This window comes from Scyliorhinus canicula, chromosome 19 (genome assembly GCF_902713615.1).
Source record: "Scyliorhinus canicula chromosome 19, sScyCan1.1, whole genome shotgun sequence".
Lineage (NCBI taxonomy): Eukaryota > Metazoa > Chordata > Chondrichthyes > Carcharhiniformes > Scyliorhinidae > Scyliorhinus > Scyliorhinus canicula.
In genome coordinates this window covers 83,263,737-83,285,307 of record NC_052164.1, presented here as the reverse complement: position 1 = coordinate 83,285,307, position 21,571 = coordinate 83,263,737, and the positions used below count along the sequence as shown (strand labels likewise).

Here is a 21,571-nt window from a genome sequence, read left to right as displayed (position 1 = left end):
ATGAAGTTTTTCCTCAATAAATGGGATATTTTTAGGATGGCATACTGTAACCAGTGGAATGCCACAGGGAACTATACTAATGACTTGGATGAAGGGGCCAACAGTACCATAGCCAAATCTAATGGCATTATGAAGACACAGGAAAGCATCTTTTGAGGAAGATGCACAAGAAAACAACTTGTGAGGGGATGCAAAGTGTCTGAAAGATTACAGAGATAGGTAAGTGGGAGAAAATTGGCAGATGAAATATAATGTAGGAAAATGAGAGATTGTCCACATGTCAGAAAGAATGGAGAAGCAGAATATTATTTAAATGGAGAAAGATTGCAGAATTCGGAGGGACCTGCATGATTTTGTACACAAATCACAAACATCAGTGTACCTGTAATTAGGAAGGCAAACAGAATGTTGGTCTTTATTGCACGGGCGATGGAGTATAAAAAGTAGGGAATGTCTTACTATCACTGTACAGGGCATTGATGAGATCATACCTACAAGCACTGTGTGCAGTTTTAGTCACATACTTGCATTGGAGGCAGTTCAGAGATGGTTCACTAGGCTGATGCCTGGGATGAGGAGTTTGCCTTTTGAGGAAAGGTTGAGCATACATCACTGGATTTCAGAAGAATGAGAAGTGAATAGAATACTGAGGGGTTTGGCAGGGTACATACTTGAAAGGATGTTTTCCCTTCATGGGAATCTAGAACTAGGGGAAAGTCTCAGAATAACAGGTCTCCCATTTAAGATGGAGAGGAGGAGGAATTTCTTCTCTCAGAAGGTCGTTAAGTGTTTGGAATTCTCTTGCTTAGTGAGTTGTGGAGGCTAGGTCAATGAATATAGTCAGGCTGAATGAAACTAATTTTTGATTGACAAGGGAGTCGGGGGTCACAGGGGGCTGGCAGGAAAGTGAGACAAGGCCATAATCAGACCAGACATAGTTTTATTGACTGGCAGAGCTGGCTCAAGGTACCAAGAGGCCTACTCGTATTTCCTATGTTCTTATGTCGATGGCTTATTCATTGATGGATGAAGGCTAATTGGGGATGTGGTGAAAGCGCTCTGCCCACCTTTCCAGAATTTGGGCCTTTTCTGCGAGCAATGTTGACCTGTCGGCACCAAAGATTGGTGATGATCCAGTAGAGTGGGACTGGCAGACAGATTTTAGAGTATCATAAAATCTTTTCCAGTCTGCCTAGGACTGAAGTTTAGAAACTCAGCAATAAATCATAGACGCACATCAAAATGCAGCATGATTAGGGGTCATCAGTGATGTAAAATAACCATGTGTTTACAAGGAACTCATGAAGCTTAGTCCAGCATTCAAGCCTTCAATATCATATATTATTGTACTGAGTGAGACATTTAACTTCAGTAAAAATTACAACAAATTATTACTGGGCTTTTTCCACCATGATGTTACTAAACACCATAAGTACGGTACAAAGTACACATGATACACTGCAGCTACTGCAGCATATTATCTCAGGAACTTCCAAATAACTGGTGCAGACGTTTGGTTAACTGCATTGTGTGAGAGAATTGTTTTATCAGAATTAAATGAAAATCGAACCACTAGTCCTGGGATCCATCACATCACATACAGACGATCAAAACAACTTTCATTTTGCTGTATAGAATGACAAGTAGTAGTAGCAATAATATCCATTGTGAGATTCTTGGTTTAATCTGCTTTGCAAATTGTCTCATACAATTCCTTCATAATGGACTTTATGACTTAACTAATGTACTACAGATCATGTGCCTTCCAAGGCAGTCTAACAATCACAAGTTTAAAAATAGTATTTTTTTTCCAATGGAGAACCCTGCAGTCTTAGCTGCCATTGCATTCTATTACATAGAAAACTAGCATCAACTGAAATATTTTAAAGTTTGCAATTAAATCAGTTCTCCCCTCCCCCCCCCCCCCCCAGAAAGTTGAACTACTTTGAAGTGATTCTGTAGTCAGCTTGAGTTTAGAATTTGCCTTGTTTATATTGTAGGACAGGTTCCACAGCCAAAGAGGAACAAAAAAAAATCTGCATTTGCAGCTGTTTTAATGGCCCATGACTATGTACTTTCCTGTCCTTCCTTCACAAGACACAGGGCAGGAATTTGTCTTTATAATCTATTGTATGTACACCTAACCGCTGAAAGATGACTAAGCAAACCACCTGTACTGGTGAAGCACCAGCCTTTTGAGTACAGCACTGCCAAATTTATCAGCCACGCCACCTCTGCACATGGCAGTATTCCAATAAAGCAAAGCAATCGAGAATATTTCAGGGTAAATATGCCAAGCAGAATTGCATATACTTTGCAGTTCTAATGTTGGGGAATCGTTACTGTCCTGTCCTTCTGCTACTCTTCTCCCATTTACATTTCCATGGCACTCTCATCTATCAAATGTAGACATAGTCAGAAAATCCAGTGATAATTCACAACCCTTCTTAAAATGTATGTCTTTGATGACGTTCAAACAAGATGGTGCTTTTACATATTTTTTAAGGTATATTTATCAAAGTTTTACATTTTAACAAATAATGCAACAAAACCACAGGAATGGTACAGCTCAGCACAAAAATAAGACTCAACATACATGGATACAGAGGGGATCAGCGGTGTAGCTGGTTCAATACAATTATCAGACTCAACCTCTCCGTACACACCAAAGAACAAGGGGGAAAAGATAAGGCCATGAAAACATGGTGAAGTGGTGCACGCCCTCCCACGTGGCAATTGCTCGCAATGACCACAAGAGTTCAGGATAGATTTTTCACACCATGTTCAGCACACACCAACAAACACCTCCCTTAATTCCAGCAGCACCAATGACACACAGCAACCTCCTTCCTTCGGATAACAGACCCGCCTGTGTCCCTGAAGGAAGCAATAATGGATTCTTTATACCCACCATAACAAAAAAATGAAAAATACACGAGAACTCAGTTCTAAAAGGATGTTATACATAATCAACACAATGCAAAATAACCCCAGCCTCAGGCACAGATGGATTATCATTTCACATATTTACACAGAAGACGAGCAGCTATGGATTTGGATTTTGGTCAGTGCTGTCAACTCCTCCCCATAACCTAATTCAAACATGGGAGATCTGTCAAGAGCAGAAGACAACAGGATTAAAGAGGACCGGGACCTAGTCAAGAGTCTGTATTCCTCTGGTGCACGCCCACCACTTAATAATGAAGAGGAGGAAAAAAACTACTTGTTCAGACAAGGGAACAACCCAATCATAAGCAGGAGGGGGAGTAGAAGGATGTCACCCATAATACAGAATTCAGCTCAACCCAGGCCCCATGCACAAAGGAGTCCATCAACCAAGGATATTCAAACATATCAAAACAAAAACATAGTCTCTCAGGAGGACGTCCCTAATGAGTGCCTTCAAGAAGGGACGTCCCAAGCAAAAGGGGGTAACAGGATACCAACCACAACACCAGAGCTTGCTCAGTCCAAAACATCGGACCCCCAGCACACTCCAAGACCTACCACTCAGCTGGCCCTGCACCTCACCAGCCTCAGCCAGGGCAGCGCATCAACTTCACTAACACTAGAATAAAATCACACCAGCTTTAACTGGGGAGATCCCACCACCAAAGAGAAGAATCATCAAGGAACCCATTAATTGGGTGTCTTGGGAGGGGGACTGATTCCTTCCCCCCATAACAATAATGGAATCTCCCGTAACCAGGATTTATAACAGTTTCCGCTCACCCAGGCTAAGAGGAAAGAACCCCGCTAAGGGAGCAATGCCCCAGCTAGCCCAGGTATATTAGCCATTATGAAGAGGATACAAGGGACAAGGCAGCACTGCCCCAACAGAAACATAGACATTACCTCCTCATGGAAGACCATAAGATACAAGAGCAGATTTAGGCTATTCAGCCTATCCAGTCTGCTTCGATCATGGTGTTTCTCATCCCCATTCTCCTGCCTTCTCACCTTAACCCTTGATCCTTTAATTAATCAAGAACCTAAAATTTACATTTATTCCACTTCTGGTGCTGAAGAGTTTTTCAGCCAAATAGTTACACAATCCATATTTCTGTCATTATATCACTGCAGAGCTGTTGTTTTTGGATTTGCACATTAGTGCAATAATCACTAATCAAAGGTAACTATAAAAGACAGATGTTGTGACTGTGGACCCAGTATGTTCCCAAGAACCCACCAATGATAAACATTTTCAACCAATACCAAAAGGTGTGCTTCTTATGTGGTTGAAAAAATTCACCAATAACTCTGCCATAGTCCATGATGGGCAACCTTAACCTCTGCATGCAAAAATTAACCCAACCCACGAGAGGTTTACATAGAATGTTTCTGGTATTTTCCCCAGACTTTTAGTATTGATACTTCATGCTGAGGAAATTCAGCATTTTGTTTCTGTTTGAAGCAGGAGGCCTGATTTAGTTTCTTGCAGGTTCTATTATGATCTTGTACAGGGCTAAGAGTTCAGAAAAATCTCTCATTACGAGAGCAAACCAATATATCAAAATCTTAATCATGTTGGCTAAGTCTAGGAACAAAAAAATGGTTTTCTCAGGATCCCAAATGTTTCCCATTGGATAGATTTTTATCTGTTACTAATTAAAAGTAAAGTAGGCTTTATAGAATATGTCCACCGTTCCACTAACTTTTTAAGGTACATTATCTCCCAATTTTGGACTTATCATTTTCTCTTCAGTCCAGGGATCATTTGTCATCCCAGTGTCTACACATCTATGTGTATCTTCATGAATGAATCACATGTGGAGCTAAGCACCCTGCAGGAATTAAAAATGTTTAAAATAAATAACTTAAGGACACTTAAGTTCAGTGATGAAATAAAAACAATTAAGTGGATTTCTCACCATGATCATTTCTTGAGATTCCTATTTCTCATCTATATTGCCCTTGGTGAGATCATCTGGAAGCATTATTCATCCTACAGTTTAGTACCAATGAGGAAAAGCTTTCTTGCTTTGTCATTTTGATCAATTTCACGACTACTGCTGTTGTTGAATTACCTGCCAGAAATTTCTATCACATATCACTGGCAAAAATCAAAGCTATCCTGTTTCCTCCCCCATCATAAACCTGCCACATAACTCTGGATCCTAGACTGGCCAAGAGTGACATGATTGTGTGTATTCTTGGGGCCCTACTTGACCTCGAGCTAAACCAAAAACCACACATGTACATTTTCATAAAGATCATCTTCATAACATCACCCATTTCCATCCCTACCTCATTTCAGTTTCATTCATGCCTTTGTACTTGATACTTGTTATCAACTGCTCTCTAACTAACTGGGTCAAAATCCCTCACAAGGTTCAACACATACACAACTCTGTTGTTCCATCACAGGGTTCCATGCCTCTCCATTGGCTCCCTTTCATAGAATCATACAATACAGGCGGTCATTCAGGCCATCATTTCAGTGACTTTGTAAGAACTATCCTATTAGTCCCACCCCTCTGATCTATCCCCATAATTCTGCAATTCTATCCTTCTCAAATACATTCATGTATATATGTAAATTCTAAAATGTTATGAATGAATCTGCTTCCATTACTTTCAGGCAGTGCATTCCAGATCATAATTCACTACATAAACATGTTCTCAACTTTCCCTTTGTTCTTTGGTCAATTATTGTAAAGCAGTGTTCCCATAGAAACACAGAATCTCTACTGTGCAGGAGGCCATTCGGTCCATTGAGTCTGCACCGGCACTCTGAAAGTGCACCCTACCTAGGCCCAATCCCCCGCCCTATCCCCGTAACCCACTAGGGGAACTTTAGCATAGCCAATCCACGTAACCACATTTTTGGACTATGGGAGGAAACCAGAGCATCTGGAGGAAACCCACACAGGCAGTCACAAGAGGTCAGGATCGAACCTGGGTCTCTGGCGCTGTGAGTCAGCAATGCTAACCACTGTGCCACCGTGGCGCTCACCTGTGTTCCCTGGTTATCAACTGACCTACCAGCAGAAACTTTATCTCTACCTATACTATCAAAAACCCTCACAATTGGAACATCCTGTTTATCCGTTCTGCTCAAAGAGAACATTCTTAACTACTCCAGTCTCTCCATGTAACTGAAGTCTCTCACTCCTGGTACTATTCAAATAAACGTTTAGCCTACCCTTTCAAGACCTTCAGTCTTCCTCTTGTATGCATTCAGAATTGGATGCAATACTCCAGCTGAGTGCTATGTCTGATTCCTTCCAATCAGGTTTCTGCCACAGCACCAAAACAGCTCCTACGTAACTGTGACCAAGATAAACTTGTCTGGGGTAACCACACCATCCTCCTTTAATGCCTCGCCAATATTGTCCTTCTTAGTGGAATGGCACCAAGGATTGGAGCTTAGCTCCATTCTTGTCTAATAGTAACCAGTGAATCACCTTCAAGGGCTTCTCTTTCAATTCCACACCACTACCCCTGGTGACCGCGCCCCCTTCTCCTCCCCTCCCCCCCCCGCCAAGGATCCATCTCCAGCCCCTTTCAGTCACTTATCTACATGCAGCCCACTTGACCCAATCATATGAAAACGCAGCAGCAGTTTTTACATGTACGCTGACGATAGTTCCACCTTACTTCCAGTGTGTCTACTTTATCCGATTACTTGTCTGACATCCAGCGGTACAGCATAAATTTTCTCCAACTAAATATTGAGAAGACAGAAATCACTGTCGTCAGTCCCAGCCACAAACTGTTCTTTAGCCGCCAACTCAATCCTTTCCCCGGCAACTCTGAGGCTGAACCAGAATGTTTGTAAACTTGATGTCATATTTGATTTCCCCCCCCCCCCACAAAAAAGAGCTTCCAACCACATACCCATGCCATGACTCAGAACACTTAATTTCCCCCACCCGAATCTAGCCCACTTCAGCTCATGAGCTGCTGAAACCCTCATCCATACCTTTGTTACCTCCTGACTAAACTATCGATCTGTGAGGTCATTCACATGTGCTCGCTAACTTGCATTAACTCCTAATTAAGCAATGTCTCAATTGTTTTTTAAAATTACCCTGCTTTCCAAATTCCTTCACAGAAAGCACCCATCTATCTGTTATCTCCTCCACCCACAAAGCCCTCCGAAATATCAAAGTTCCTTTAATTCTGGGTTCTTATACACCCCTAATTTAATCTCTCCGGCATCAGTGGCCATGGCTTCAGCTGCCATTGCCCTAAGTGCTGAATTCCCTCCTTTAAGATGCTCCTTAAAACATACCAGCAACCTTTTCATCATAAAGTCACAGTCACTTATCGCACAAGAGGCGACCATTTGGCTCAGTGGGTACATGCCAACTCCCCAAGAAGCAATTCAGTCAGTCCCATACCCCATAGGGCTGCAAGTTTATTTCTTTCAAGTGCCCATGCAGTTTTCTTTGGAAATCATCAGGCGGTTCCGCTTCCATCACCACCTTCCACCTGGCAAGTTTTAGGTCATTACCACTCACTGCATAAAAAAGTTCTTCCTCTCATTCCCTGTATCTCTTGCTCAAAAACTTAGATGTGCCCCCTAGTCCTTCTGCCATCAGCTAATGGGCAGTGTTTTTCCTTGTCTGGCTTATTTAAATCATAATATCTTGTACACCTCAATAAATCCCCCTCAATCTCCTTTGTTCCAAGGAGAACAACACCAGCCTTTTCCAACCCAACCTTGTAACTAAAGTCCCCCTCCCTGAAACCATTGTAGTAAATCTCATCTGTACCCTCTCAAGGGCCTGGACATCTTTCCTAAAGTGTGGTGACACTTGTTGACACAGTTCTCTAGTTGGGGTCGAACAGTTCAGCATTACTTCCCTGCTTTTTGTATTTAATATCTCTATTTATGAAGCCCAAGATCCCATATGCTTTGCTCACAACGCTCTCTCAATATGCCCTGTTCAAAAATCATCTCCCTGAATACCTTATTTTATGGCTTGGTGTCAGATTTTGCATTATCACGTTCCTGTGATGTTCCTACATTAAAGGTACGTTATACCATAGAATTTACAGTGCAGGAGGCCACTCACCCCATAGAGTCTGCACCGGCTCTTTGAAAGAGCACCATACCAAAGCCAACACCTCCATCCTATCCCCATAAACCAGTAACCTCACCCAACACTAAGGACAATTTTGAACACTAAGGGCAATTTAGCATGGCCAATGCACCTAATCTGCACGTTTTTGGATTGTGGGAGGAAACCGGAGCACCCGGAGAAAACCCACGCACACACGGGGAGAACGTGCAGACTCCGCACATAGTGACCCAAGCCAGGAATTGAACCTAGGACCCTGGAGCTGTGAAGCAATTGTGCTAACCACCATGCTGCCCCAATACCAATGGCTTAATTATAACCATGATGTGAAGATGCCGGCGTTGGACTAGGGTGAGCACAGTAGGAAGTCTTACAACACCAGGTTAAAGTCCAACATGTTTGTTTCAAACACTAGCTTTCGGAGCACTGCTCCTTCCTCAGGTGAATGTTAATTATAACCAGTAACTTACAAAGATTCCACTCTACATATAGTTCAAACTCTCATCTTCAAACACTTCCAGACTCACTGTGCACCTCTTCACATCATTTTCAGACTTCATCACTTCTGGCAGGCTTTGTTGCTTTCGCTGAACATTCCCTGCTTCCTGTCATGGGATGCAAGACCTTCAGTCAACTCACTTTTGGCAGTATTTTCCCTCTCTCCTGCCTTATGCCACCCCATCTTCAAAAGCCTCCTTCTAAAACGCCAACCTCTGGATTGGCCAACCGTCTCAATGCCCCCACTTCTTCTTTCTGATATGGAAACGCCGTGGATTATTTTGAATGTTAACAAAACTACTACATTGATAAGTGTTGGATCAGAAATAGTGAGAGTCACCGTTCAAATTAATGAATGCAGACGGCGTCACCGAACCTCGAGGCCAGTACCATATTTACAGCCATGAAAAGAGGGTCTTCTGACAGATTGGACGTTACCAATGGTCAGGCAGCAGGCAACGAGGGGCCCAGTCGGGAAGACCGGCCTCCCCACAGCTCAGTGCGCCCTACAAATGAGGCAAACACGACTGACTGGGCGACAATCCTCAATAACTCGCATAACAAATTCCGTCGCATCGCGCGCCCGGGCCTTGGCGGCCACCTACCGATCTGCCCTATAAACTCGATTTTAATGCCCTGGTGCTCCAGCCTCTTGCCGGGGTTTTTCAGAGTGACGTTCACTTTGCCCGAGACAGTCTCTCCATCGTAAAACAGGTAGTACTTGTCCTTCTTCCCGTCTTCGGTCTTGTGCTCCACTCTTTTGCGAGTCTCGGCGTCATTCAACACAACGTCGATTTCTGCACTTTGCCCGAAGCTGAAGAAGCTCATTCTTGGTTGTTTTGCTTAAAAAAATACCGGGGTGGGAGGAGGAAGGGGGGGGGGGGGGGGGGGGGAAGAGAGAGAGAAAGAGGATGGATCAAGAGGAAATGCAGCGTGGATCTGAAGCTCCTATCTCTTCCCAGGGTAAATATGACAAAATAAAAATACACACACAAGTGTGTGCCGGAGACGCTGTCCGAATCCCAGCCGGGTGGGTGCAGGCTGCTGGGATCCTTTTCCTGTTTCTGCCTCTCTGCAGCGACTTCGCCCTCGCGCAGCGCCCCCCGAGTCACGCGCACGCCCCTCTCGAGTCACGCGCACGCCCCTCTCGAGTCACGCGCACGCCCCTCTCGAGTCACGCGCACGCCCCTCTCGAGTCACGCGCACGCCCCCCCCTCCCTCAGTAACGCGCAGGCGCATCATCGCCTTCCTCGTCCAGTAACGCGTCGGCGCGCGGCGCGCGGCGCGCCCGATCCCCACGCCCGGTAAAGCGCACGATCGCCCTCTTTCCCGAGTAAACGCGCGCACGCGCCAGCGTGGAGATCACATGACACCGTCTTTTCTTTGCCCCCATTCGACCCAGAGTGCAAGAGCTGCAAACACGTATACATATATGTATATTAATGACATTTGGACCTTTCTTTTCCTTCTGCTTCCTCCTCCCCCCCCCAATCTTGGACTCATAATTTATGCATTTTTTTGGTCCAAACTTAATATAGCGTCAGGGTTACGAAAAAAAAATCACGGAGAAACAAATTAAAGACGGTATCCGGCAAATCACCGTCTGACGTGTGTGCCCGTTTGACCCGCCGTCCAGTTTGAATATGTGTAATTCCCAACTGTCAAAAAGCCGGGCGACCAACCGTCCACTGCGCACGCGCAACAACGGTCGCCAGGGAGAGAAAGTAATTTAAAATAAAAAGCAAATTAGGGTTCAGATATCAATTTAAGGCCTCCGCGAATTCCGATGAATGGGAACACTGCGGAAAAAATATAATATATTTTTTTTAACCCTCCCCCTTTCCCTTTTCTTTGCCGCGGGTGCGCAGGCGCGGGGCCGGCTCTGTGTTTTGGCGGGTGAGCGGCGTTTGAAATGGCCGCAGCGCAGCTGGTGCCGAGACTGGAATCCTTTAAACTGCGCCAGATCAGTACAGGTAAGGGGGGTGAACTTGGGGAGGGTGAAGCAATCTCCCCGTTGCAATATGTGCTCCGTGCAAGGGGGCGGGTGAGGCATGGATAACTAATGGATGAATGTTCCCGGTGTAAGGGAACACCTGCCCTGCCCTGGAGGAGGAATCATGGGATCTTTACAGTGCTGAAGGAGGCCATTTGGCCCATCGAGATTGCACCGACCCTCTGAAAGAGCACCCCACCCTTTCCCGACAACCCCTTAACCTAATCTAAGGGGCATTGGATCTTGTCCAATGTGTAACCTGCACATTTTTGTACTGGGAAACAGGAGCACCCGGAGGAAACCCATGCAGACTCTTCCACAGCCGAAATTGAATCTGGGACCATGCTGCTGTGAGGCAGCAGTGCTAACCACTGTGCCACCATGCTGCCCCGGAGGATGAAATGTGTCAGACTCAAACATGCAAGATGCCCTGCTTTGCGATTACTTTCGAAATTCTTTCATTACCAAGTTTACTGACCCGGCTGATCATGTGTCACCCGTACTTGATTCAACTGATGATTACTCATGCAAACTACTGTAGGTCCTGGTTTTCATTGGTAGTCTCTTGATCCAACTGGATATCTTGCAATTTACAAAGTCCCCAGTGTGCTAGTTGCAAGTGCAGACACAAAGCAAGCTGTTGCATGCGCCGAACATTGCAGGGACCTGAAGACCACTTCATAGAATTATCATAGAATTTACAGTGCAGAAGGAGGCTATTCGGCCCATCGAGTCTGCACCTGCTCTTGGAAAGAGCACCCTACCCAAGGCCAACACCTCCACCCTCTCCCCATAACCCAGTAACCCCACCCAACACTAAGGGCAATTTATCATGGCCAATTCACCTAACCTGCACATCTTTGGACTGTGGGAGGAAACCGGAGCACCCGGAGGAAACTCTCGCACACGGGGAGGATGTGCAGACAGTGACCCAAGCCGGAATCGAACCTGGGACCCTGGAGCTGTGAAGCAATTGTGCTATCCACAATGCTACCGTGCTGCCCTTGTATTGGACAGGAATCGCAGGGACCTGAAGACCACTTGTATTGGACTGGAAACGTTACTTACTGCACACAGGCTGTCAGACCGTGTTGAGTTTATTTTTGCAGCAATTCCTGTCTTTATTTCAGATTTTCTGCAGTATTTTCTTTGTCGCAGGGATTTGTAAAGAAAATGTTTTGTAATACAGACCAATTTGGAAATGAACAATGGATGGTTGCTGATATTCAGATTGCTGCTGTGCATGGTAGTATTCATGTGTAGATGCCGGCTTGGAATGGGGTGGGCACAGTAAGAAGTCTTCTAACACCAGGTTAAAGTCCAACAGGTTTGTTTCGACTCACTCAGGATTCACCCGAGGAAGGAGCTGCGCTCCCGAAAGCTAGTGATTCATCATGTTATAATCGTATTTCTGATACTTTTGTAAGTGGATGTGTAGTGATTTAAAATGCAGTATATAGTCCAAAGACGTGCAGGTTAAGTCAATTGGTCATGCTAAAATTGTCAGTGTCCAAAGATGCACAGGTTAAGTGGAGTTACAGGGATAGAGCAGGGAAGTGTGCCTAGGTAGAGTTCTCATGTAGAGGCTTGGTCCAGAATCCCTGTAGCGATTCTATGATTTTTAAATCCAGCCTTGCAAGAATTTTTTTTTTTAAAGAAAAATATACAATTTTTTAAGGCTTTTTTTCTGGCTGGGTTTTTAATAAACTCATCCCATTAACTCAGTGGAAAGACTGCCAGCCAGCCATGGGGGGAAAAAAAGGAACATGCTCTCAATACCTCTTTCTGACCTCTCTGCACCCCCCCCCCCAACCTCATGAAAAATGGCATCTCCTTTAGACTAACAAGCATCTCCTTTAGACTAATGTTTGTAAGATGAGACGGTAATAGCTATTCTGCAAAATAAGTCATAGAATCAGAGAATTTATAGTGCCAAAGGAGGTCATTCGGCCCATCGAGTCTGCGCAGACCCTTGGAAAGAGCACCCAATTTAAGCCCACACCTCCACCCTATCCCAGTAACCCCACATAACCTTTTTTTTTAGACTCTTAAAGGGCGATTTGCATGGCCAAATCACCTAACCCTAACCCGCACGTCTTTGGACTGTGGGAGGAAACCGGAGCACCCGGAGGAAACTCTCACAGGCAAGTCAGCTTGGAAAGCTGATCTCTTTCACCAAGCTTTTGATTTTTAAAAATTTGTTTATGGGATGTGGCTAGGGCAGTATTTATTGCCCAACCCTATTTGACCTTGAGAAGGTGGTGGTGAACGGCCTTCCTGAACCACCACAGTCCCTGAGGTGTAGGTGCACCCGCAGGGCTGTTCGGGAAACCTAGTGACCGTGAAGAAACGGCGATATATATTTCCCAATCAGGATGGTGAATGAGGGGAACTTCCAGGTGGTGGTGTTTCCACGTATCTTCCACCCTTGTCCTTCTAGCTGGCAGTGGTCATGGATTTAGAAGGTGCTGCTCAAGGACCCTTGGTAAATTCATGCAGTGCATCTTGTAGATGGTACACTCTGCTGCTACTGTGCTTTGGTGGTGCAGGCAATGAATGTTTGTGAAAGGGGTGCCAATTAAATGGGGAGAGGGTTGCGGGGCTGGCAGTATGACAACAACCATTTGAGTGTTTTCCCTTTGGGCTCCTTGATGCCATACTCAATCAAATGCCATGAACCAAGGCGAATCACTCGCCTCTGAAATTGAGCTTTTTTGTTCAAGTTTGAACCGAGGCTGTAATGAGGGCAGCTGAGTGACCCTAGCGGAACCCAAGCTGAGCACAAGTTATTGCTGAGTAAGTGCCGCTTGATAGCACTGTTGATAAACCCGTCACTTTACTAATGAATGAGAGTAGACCGATGTGGCGGTAATTAGCCGGGTTGGGTTTAACCTGTTACTGGTGTACAAGAGATACCTGGGCAATTTTCCACATTGCTGGCTAGGTTTCTGTATTGTAGCTGTCCTGGAACGGCTTCAGTAGGGGCTCGGCAAATTCTGGAACACAAGTCTTCAGTACTATTGGCAGAATATTGTCAGAGCCCAGAGCCTTTGCAGTGTTCAGTGCCTTCAATCGTTTCTTAATATCATGTGGAGTGAATCATATTGGCTGAAGACTGACATCTGTAAGCATGGGGAGATGGATCATCCATCCACTTAACACTTCTGGCTGAAGTAAATGCAAATGCTTCAACCTTATCTTTTGCATTGATAGAATCCCAACATTCGGCCCATTGAGACTGCACTGACCCTTTCAAAGACCACGCTACCTAGGCCCAATCCCCTGACCCTTTCCTGCAACTCCACCCAAAGGAGCAATTTGGCATGGCCAATCCACTTAACCACATCTTTGGACAGTTATGAGGAAACCAGAGCATCTGGAGGAAACCCACGCGGACACTGGGAGAATGTTCAAACTCCACACAGACAGTCACCCAAGGTTGCAATCAAAGCCAGGTCCCTGGCACCGTGAGGAGGAAGTGCTAATCACGAACACCGCGCTGTCCTATCTTGGAACACTGGACTACAGTGAAGTGAAATCGCCGTAGTCCCAGATGGCCAGAGGCTGCTTTCCCCTTTTGAGGTGGGGAACTGACTGGATGTGTTTTAACCTGAGGATATTTGCAAAGCCTGCTCCTCCAATGAGTTATTTAATTGTCCACTGCCAGCTATCATTCACGGCTGATGTGACAGAACTGCAGAGCTATAATCCGACCCATTGGTTGGGGAATTGCCTAGCTCTATCTATTACTTGCTGCTTATGCTGTTTGGCATGCTAGCAGTCCTGTGTTGTAGCCTCATGAGGTTGACACCCATTTTCTAGGTATGGCTGATGTTGCTCCTGGTATGCCCTCTTGCAGTGTCATCTTTGAACGAGGATTGATCCCCAGACTTGGTAGTAATGTGAGCGTGGAGAATATCCTGTGCAATGAAGTTGCAGATTGTGGTTGAGTACAATTCTGCTGCCGATGACCCATGGTGGCTCATGGATGCCTACTCTTGAGTTGTTAGAAATGTTTGAATTCTATCCCATTTGTCAAGGTGGTAGTGCCACACAATACGATGCAGGGTATCCTCAATGTGAAGACAGGACTTTGTCTCCACAGGGATTATGCGGTGGTCATTCCGACCGATACTCTACTCTATAATGACCAGATGCATCTGCATTAGGCAGGTTGGTGACGATGAGGTCAAATATTCTTCTGCCTCTTGTTGATCCCCATACGTTCTGCCACAGACCCGGCCTTAACAGCCTTGCCCTTTAGGATCTGGCCAGCTCACTCTCATGGTACTACCAAATCACATTTGATGATAGACATTGAAGTTCCCCTGTCCAGAGTGATGTGGGTCTGCGAGGACTGCGTTTACTGCAGTAGTGAGAGAGGCAGGCTTCCAACACTTGAAGAAATGCAACTCTATTTTATTGAACTCTTAACTATCATACATACTTTAACTGTGCGTTGACACTATGCTGACTTGACGGGAGACATGAGGCTAACCTGACCAGACTATCTTACTACCACGTGGTGTATGTTCTAGTTGCTGCTCACGAGCTTTGACTGTCTCAGAGGCTGGATCCCAAGAGAGCGGGAAAACTAGTGCCCTCTGGCTTTATAGTGGTCGTGTCCTGTCTGGTGATTGGCTGCTGTGTTCTATGTGTTCACTGGTCATCCTGTGTGTCAATCACTGCCTGTCTGTGCACCACCATATATATACCTGTGTGTATATTATGATACAGAGTACATTCTGTGCCTTACCAACCTCTGCTTCATCTAAGTGATCAACATGGAGGAGTACTGATTCATCAGCTGATGGGAGATAGTACATGGTAATCACCCGACGGTTCCTTTATCCAAGTTTGACTGATGCCATGAGACTTCGTGGGGTCCAGAGTCAATGTTGCGAACACCCACTTGACCCTATGCCACTGTGCCACCACCTCTGCTGGGTCTGTCCTGTGAGTGGAACAGGACAGAATGAGAAATGTTGATGATGTCTCTGTGATATTAACTAAGATATGATTCTGTGAGTATGATTATGTAGGCGTTTGCTTGACTAATCTGCGAGACAGTTTCCCCAATTTTGGCACAAACCCCCAAATTTTGATCATCCAATTGCTCCTTCTCTCACTTCTGTCATATATTGTTTTATAATGTTTCTGTGAGGTGCTTTGGGAAATTGTACTATGTTGAAGTCACTTTGTAAATTGTTGAGCCATTATCCGTTTTGTTCTTCCATCTCTACTCCTTTTCCTTTTCTCTGAACCTGCTTAAAGCATCTATAACTCTTTACCGTTCAAATGAAAGGACATCAACCTGTGTATTTTTCTCCAAGTGCTGATTTGTTTCCTTTTCTTAACTTGTGTCTGCAGGCAAACTGACACTCTGGGCATTCTGCTTCCATGTCACCTCCAAATCAGCTCTTGGCTGCCACCAGAGATTATGTGCAAGCTACAAAGTCAAGACAGTATCATTGCCCCTTCTTCTGTCCCTACACTTCAATTATGTGACTATTAATCTCTCCCATCTTGCAATTTTGGGGCGGCAGTGACACAATTTTGGAGAGGCGGTGGCGTAGGGGTATTGTCACTGGACTATTAAACCAGCAACTCCGAATAATGCTCTGGGGACCCAGGTTCAAATCCCGCTACTGCAGGTGACAACATTTGAATTCAATTTTAAAAATCTGGATTTTAAAAAAGTCAAAATTTTAAAAGATGACCATGAAACCGTTGTGATTATCGTAAAAACCCATCTGATTCACTAATGTCCTTTAGGGAAGGAAATCTGCCGTCCTTACCTGGTCTGGCCTACATGTGACTCGAGACCCACAGCAATGTGGTTGACTCTTAATTGCCCCCTCGAGGGTAATTAGGGATGGCAATAAATACTGGCACAGGTTGTGATACCCACATCCCATGAATGAATAAAAAAAAACATTTAGTTTCCTCCTGTGGCTTAATGGTTAGCACAGCTGCCTCACTGCGGCGAGGTCCCAGGTTCGATCCCGGATCTGGGTCACTGTCCGTGTGGAGTTTGTACATTCCCCACGTGTTTTCATGGGTTTCACCCCCACAACCCAAAAGATGTGCAGGGTAGGTGGATTGGCCATGCTAAATTGCCCCTTAATTGGAAAAAATGAATTGGATACTCTAAATTTAGGGCTGGTTTAGTTCAGTGGGCTAGACAGCTGGTTTGTGATGCAGAACAAGGCGTGCAACGCGGGTTCAATTCCCGTACCAGGTTACCCGAACAAGCGCCGGAATGTGGCGACTAGGGGCTTTTCACAGTAACGTTATACTTGTGACAATAAAAGCTTATTATTATTATTAATAATTCACTGAACTGTAAACCGCAAACCTAGAGCAATGCTCTGGGGTTCCAGGTTTGAATCTCACCATGTCAGATAATTAAATTTGACTTCTCAAATAAACCCACCTTTGCACTCATAGAATCCTTACAGTGCAGAAGGAGGCAATTAGGCCCATCGTGTCTGCACCAACACTCCGAAAGAGCACTGACACCCACCCCCCCCTGCTATAACCCCATAACCTAACCTACACATATTTCGACACGAGAGGAAATTTAACATGCCCAATCCACCTAATCTGCACATCTTGGCGGCGCAGTGGTTAGCGCTGCTGCCTCACAGTTCCAGGGACCTGGGTTCAATTCCGGCCTCAGATGACCGTCTGTGTGGAGTTTTCACTTCCTCCCTGTGTCTGCGTGGGTTTTGTCCGGGTGCTCCGGTTTCCTTTCACAGTTCAAAGATGTGCAGTTTAGGATTGGCCATACTAAATTGCCCCTTAATGTCCAAAAGGTTAATAATAATAATAATAATAATCACTTATTGTCACAGGTAGGCTTCAATTAAATTACTGTGAAAAGCCCCTAGCCGCCACATTCTGGAGCCTGTTTTGGGAGGTTGGTACGGGAATTGAACCCGCGCTGCTGGCTGTGTTCTGCATGACAAGCTAGTGATTTAGCCCACTGTGCTGAACCAGCCCCTAGGTTAGATTAGGTGGGGTTACTGGGTTTCGGGGATAGGATGGAGGCATGGGGTGCTTTTTCCAAAGGCCTGTGCAGACTCGATGGGCTGAATGTCCTCCAATTTTGTAAATTCTACTTTGTAAATTCTATGATCTTTGGACTGGGAGGAAACCAGAGCACCTGCTTTTCTGGCGATGAAGCAGAAATTTAAAAGTAAAATGAATAGAAGACACATCACAAACCTTGTTATAATCTCCTCATTGTATTTTATCTATCCTTTCTTATCTATCCTTTCTCATTCTTCTGATGAATATTGTAAGATGTATTAATTTTTGGTGTTCTACTTTTCAGCATGGGTGGATACAGTATGGGAGCTGGATTTTACAGAGACTGAGCCATTAGATTCACAGCTGGAATCGGAGATCACAGAAAATGGACTTGAAATATTCTCTCACCTTTACACTAGTCTTTTCAAGTTTGTTGACCAACACCTGCCAGCAGAGACATTGAGTGTAAGTATTCTGGGCATTTTGGATTCTTGCTTCAGTCTAATCGTTGCCATCAGTGCAAATTTGTGACTAAATTGTTTCTTTACTTTCATGCCTTGCTTTCTGTTAAAGTTGCAGTTTTTAAGAAGATAGTAAGCTTTATTGTCTTTTTGCTTAGTGCATTTAAATGTGACAGCTCACAAGGTGAAATCGTAGAATCTTGCAGCATAGAAGGTTATTTGTCAATGGTTATGGCAGGTTGTCTCTTGGGGGATAAGGGGTATCTGCTGGGGACTTGACTAATGATGATGTCAGTACGGAAACCGATGCGGAGACCAAATACAAGGAGGCTCATGTGGACAACAGGCTGTCATTGAGCGGTGCATTGGACTCCAAGATGTGTTTCGGATGCCTCAGCTGTTCATGTGGTGCTCTGGAGGGCTGCGGCAATGCTCACCTGAGACTGGGACAACCCCTGTAGCACCTCATTGAGGTCCTCCTGATACTGGGTCATGCTATTGAGGCGCTCAGCCATGCCATGCACACCTCTACTCATGCTGCCGATGTCGTGTACCAGGCTCTCCACTGCAGTCGTCACCCTAGCAGCGTTGGCCTCGGTGCCATGCATTGCCAGCACCATCTCCTGGGCCCATAGCCTCTGGGACTCATACAATCTGTCTGGACCTGCTGGAGGGTTGTTAACAGCCCCCTCTGAATCTCATGACTGCACCCCAGTGTCTGCATCAGCTTCAGGTACACCTGGTCCGGAGGCTCAGCATCTGCCTGGGGCCGAGCTGGGATCCAGCAGACTTCCGACTGCTGTCTCGCCTGGGCGTTCCTGCATCCACCTGATTTGTATCAGCAACTTCTCACCAGAATGTGCCCCAGAAGCCTGTCCACTCCCATTGCCCACCGAGTCGTGTGTCTCTGTGCTGGTGGAGGGTGGGATGAAAGCTGTGCCGCTTTGCCGGTGTCATCCCTGGAGCCCTCCAAGGTGTTGTCATGGGGGGTGGTTTGGGGGGGAGGGGGGGGGGGGGGGGGGGGGGTGGATGGATAGATAGACCAGAGCAGTAGGATGGAGTTCCTGTGGGAGAATGGACATGTGGTCAGTGGGAGGGATTGGTCAAACTGTATGCCATTAACAACTCGCTTGTGGTCATCTGGTGGGACAGTGCATTCTCACCTCTGTGGCGTATGCCAACCTCTATATTGCTTACAGATCTGTCCTTGGCCACCCCTGCGACCTCCAGGGCCCGATCCTTGTAGAGGTGAGGACTCAGATGTCCGGTGCCCTGCTGTGTCTTGTGGGCGAATGTCTTCTGCGGGATCACAAAGGGGACATCGTTAGCCATACGCCTCGTTTATCGTGGGAGGGGGGTGAGGAGGTGGAGAGATGGGCCATTTGGGGGAGGGAATAGAGAGTATGGGAGTGAGCGGTGTGGGCGGCACTGCTGGGCATGGGTGGACTGGGGCATGAAACATACTGGGCAGGGTGGTGCCAACTCACCTATGCAGCTCAGTGGCGGTTGTTGATCTTGCGGCACTGGATGCCAGTCCTCCTGGTCACACGAGCTGATGGCCTAGGTGTCACTGGCTGTCCTGTGGCTGACCCCACCCCCAAGACCCTTGGGGAACAGGGCATTCCGTCAGTATCCCCGAATCGTGGGGCTGGTCTCGACGACATGGCTGCGAGCTGAGTGGGGTTGACTGTGCAGGATTGGGTTAAATGCTGCTCTTCCTTGTTTGCGGTGGGGGCGGGGTGGCTAGTGAGTGTGGAGCCGGTGAATCCAAGCGGGACTATCATTTGACGTGTGAAGCCCATGGGACCTCGTTAAGTGGACAAATTAACATTTTATAGCAGCGACCGCCTCACTGGGCCGAACATCAGGTTGCTGGTGACAGTTCCTGCTCGTTACCACATTGTTTTTACTAAATCGCGTCCTCGGAGTCAAACCTGGGGGGTGGGGGGGACCTTAATTTCATTATTACTGAATCGTTGATCAAGTGTTCCATATTTCCAAGTTTTTTGCAACACTGTTTAACTCCTGTAATATGACTAGAAACTGTTGTCTACAAAGGCGATCCCAATCTTAATCTAAGGGATAACATTATGATGTCACATGGTTGGGAGTACCTGTTTCTGGACCACACTATAATGAAGTGCTTTTTAAGATAGACGTCGATTCATATTGTGCATCTACCCTTGTCTGTGCTGAAACTGATGGAATATTGGTACTTTAAACATCGTGATACTGCATCTGGCTTTTTCGACACTGTTGTGGATTAGGTCTTTTGATGTTAAACAGACACATTAGTCCAGCATTTGGAGCTTGCGCTACTAAAAGCAGAAGTGTTCCATACCTACAGTAGAGATGGGAACAGAAAACCTTGCTGGCTGCCAGTCTGAGCCACTGATACCTTCTGCCTCCCCTAAACTGGTGTTTCAAGTAGTTTCATTTCTATTAAATGCAATAAAAACTATTTTTAAAATTTCCTTGGGTGTGCAACATTGTATTTTTCATTTTAAGACTTGTACTGGTACTGGAAGTCCATGAGGCACAAAGGACACCTCCAAGGCACGACTAATGTTTTTTGCAATTTTGCCTCATGTACGTTTTCTTGGAAGTAGGACCAGCTCTTGCTTCCACCTGAAATTGTTCAGTAGTAAGATGCCGGAGATACGCCGGCATCTCCACATCCTGAAATTGTTCAACAATAAATATCTGCTTCCAGTACAGGGGTCGTTGAGGTATTTCCTTTTACGTGTTGCACTGACTGATTTCAGTTATGGTAGAAGTAAGGGGTGCTGCATTTTGTATCAGTGTTCCTGAGTTAGGGAGGGGGAAATTAGTGACCTTTGCAGAAAGCGTGTTTGTGTGTGTTGATGGCAAGGGAATTAAACTCAACTGCTTTTCACTTGGGTTGGAATACTTTAGGATAAAGAGTTGACCCCTTGTGGCAGAGAAGGGAGGAAGTAAGTAGGAACAGAATAGCAATTTAAAATATTCTTTTGTAATGCCACGTCTAGACTCATTTCCCACCTTTAACCTATTTTAATCCCACTGGATGTGGTTGCTGAAGGAATTTAAGATTGTGTATATCTTTGCATATATGAGCTTCAATCTTGTGGATTGAATTTTTAATAACCTGAATCAGTGTTTAAACTCCATATATATAAAACTTTGTAACATATCAGTGACTTTAACAAACCAAGTTTTTTGCCTTCTGTTCAATACTTGTATTTAGTCAAGTTTTGCATGTGAAGTGAATTATTTTTTTCTTTTTGGTAGGATGTTTGGACAGTCTTTGCAGAGAATAATCTCTCCCACAATGCCCTCGTCGCTGTGTTGCATCATTTTATCCACATGGCTCAGAATAAGAAAGCTGATGTCATCCAGCGAGAATATGCCTTGCATGCAGCTGGACTTTATTTCCTGCTCCTTGAAATCCCAGGTGAGATTGTACGACTCAAAAAAATGGTTAGTAACATAATCCACATGACAGAACTCCCAAGTCTGTTAGTTTAAAAAGAATCCAACAGAGTTGGCGAAATGTAGATTTTTGTGACCGAATC

General features: G+C 45.3%; 2 protein-coding genes across 4 annotated transcripts in view; one reads left to right on the top strand and one right to left on the bottom strand.

The window, feature by feature from the left end:
* The window catches only part of LOC119954088 (vacuolar protein sorting-associated protein 26B-like), a 44,103-nt gene extending 34,698 nt beyond the window's left edge, over window positions 1-9,405 (bottom strand). The window contains exon 1 of the mRNA XM_038778962.1: window positions 9,134-9,405. Within this exon, the coding sequence (XP_038634890.1) occupies window positions 9,134-9,356 (223 nt within the window). The 5' untranslated portion in view covers window positions 9,357-9,405. The remainder of the gene's footprint in view (window positions 1-9,133) is intronic.
* A 682-nt stretch (window positions 9,406-10,087) lies between these two features.
* The window catches only part of ncapd3 (non-SMC condensin II complex, subunit D3), a 75,486-nt gene continuing 64,002 nt past the window's right edge, over window positions 10,088-21,571 (top strand). The window contains exons 1-3 of one of the 3 annotated variants that reach the window (XM_038778614.1): window positions 10,088-10,501; window positions 17,861-18,021; window positions 21,288-21,450. In XM_038778614.1, coding sequence (XP_038634542.1) covers window positions 10,441-10,501; window positions 17,861-18,021; window positions 21,288-21,450 — 385 coding nt within the window. In that variant the 5' untranslated portion in view covers window positions 10,088-10,440. The remainder of the gene's footprint in view (window positions 10,502-17,860; window positions 18,022-21,287; window positions 21,451-21,571) is intronic. The other 2 variants (XM_038778615.1, XM_038778613.1) reach the window with 2 other exon arrangements.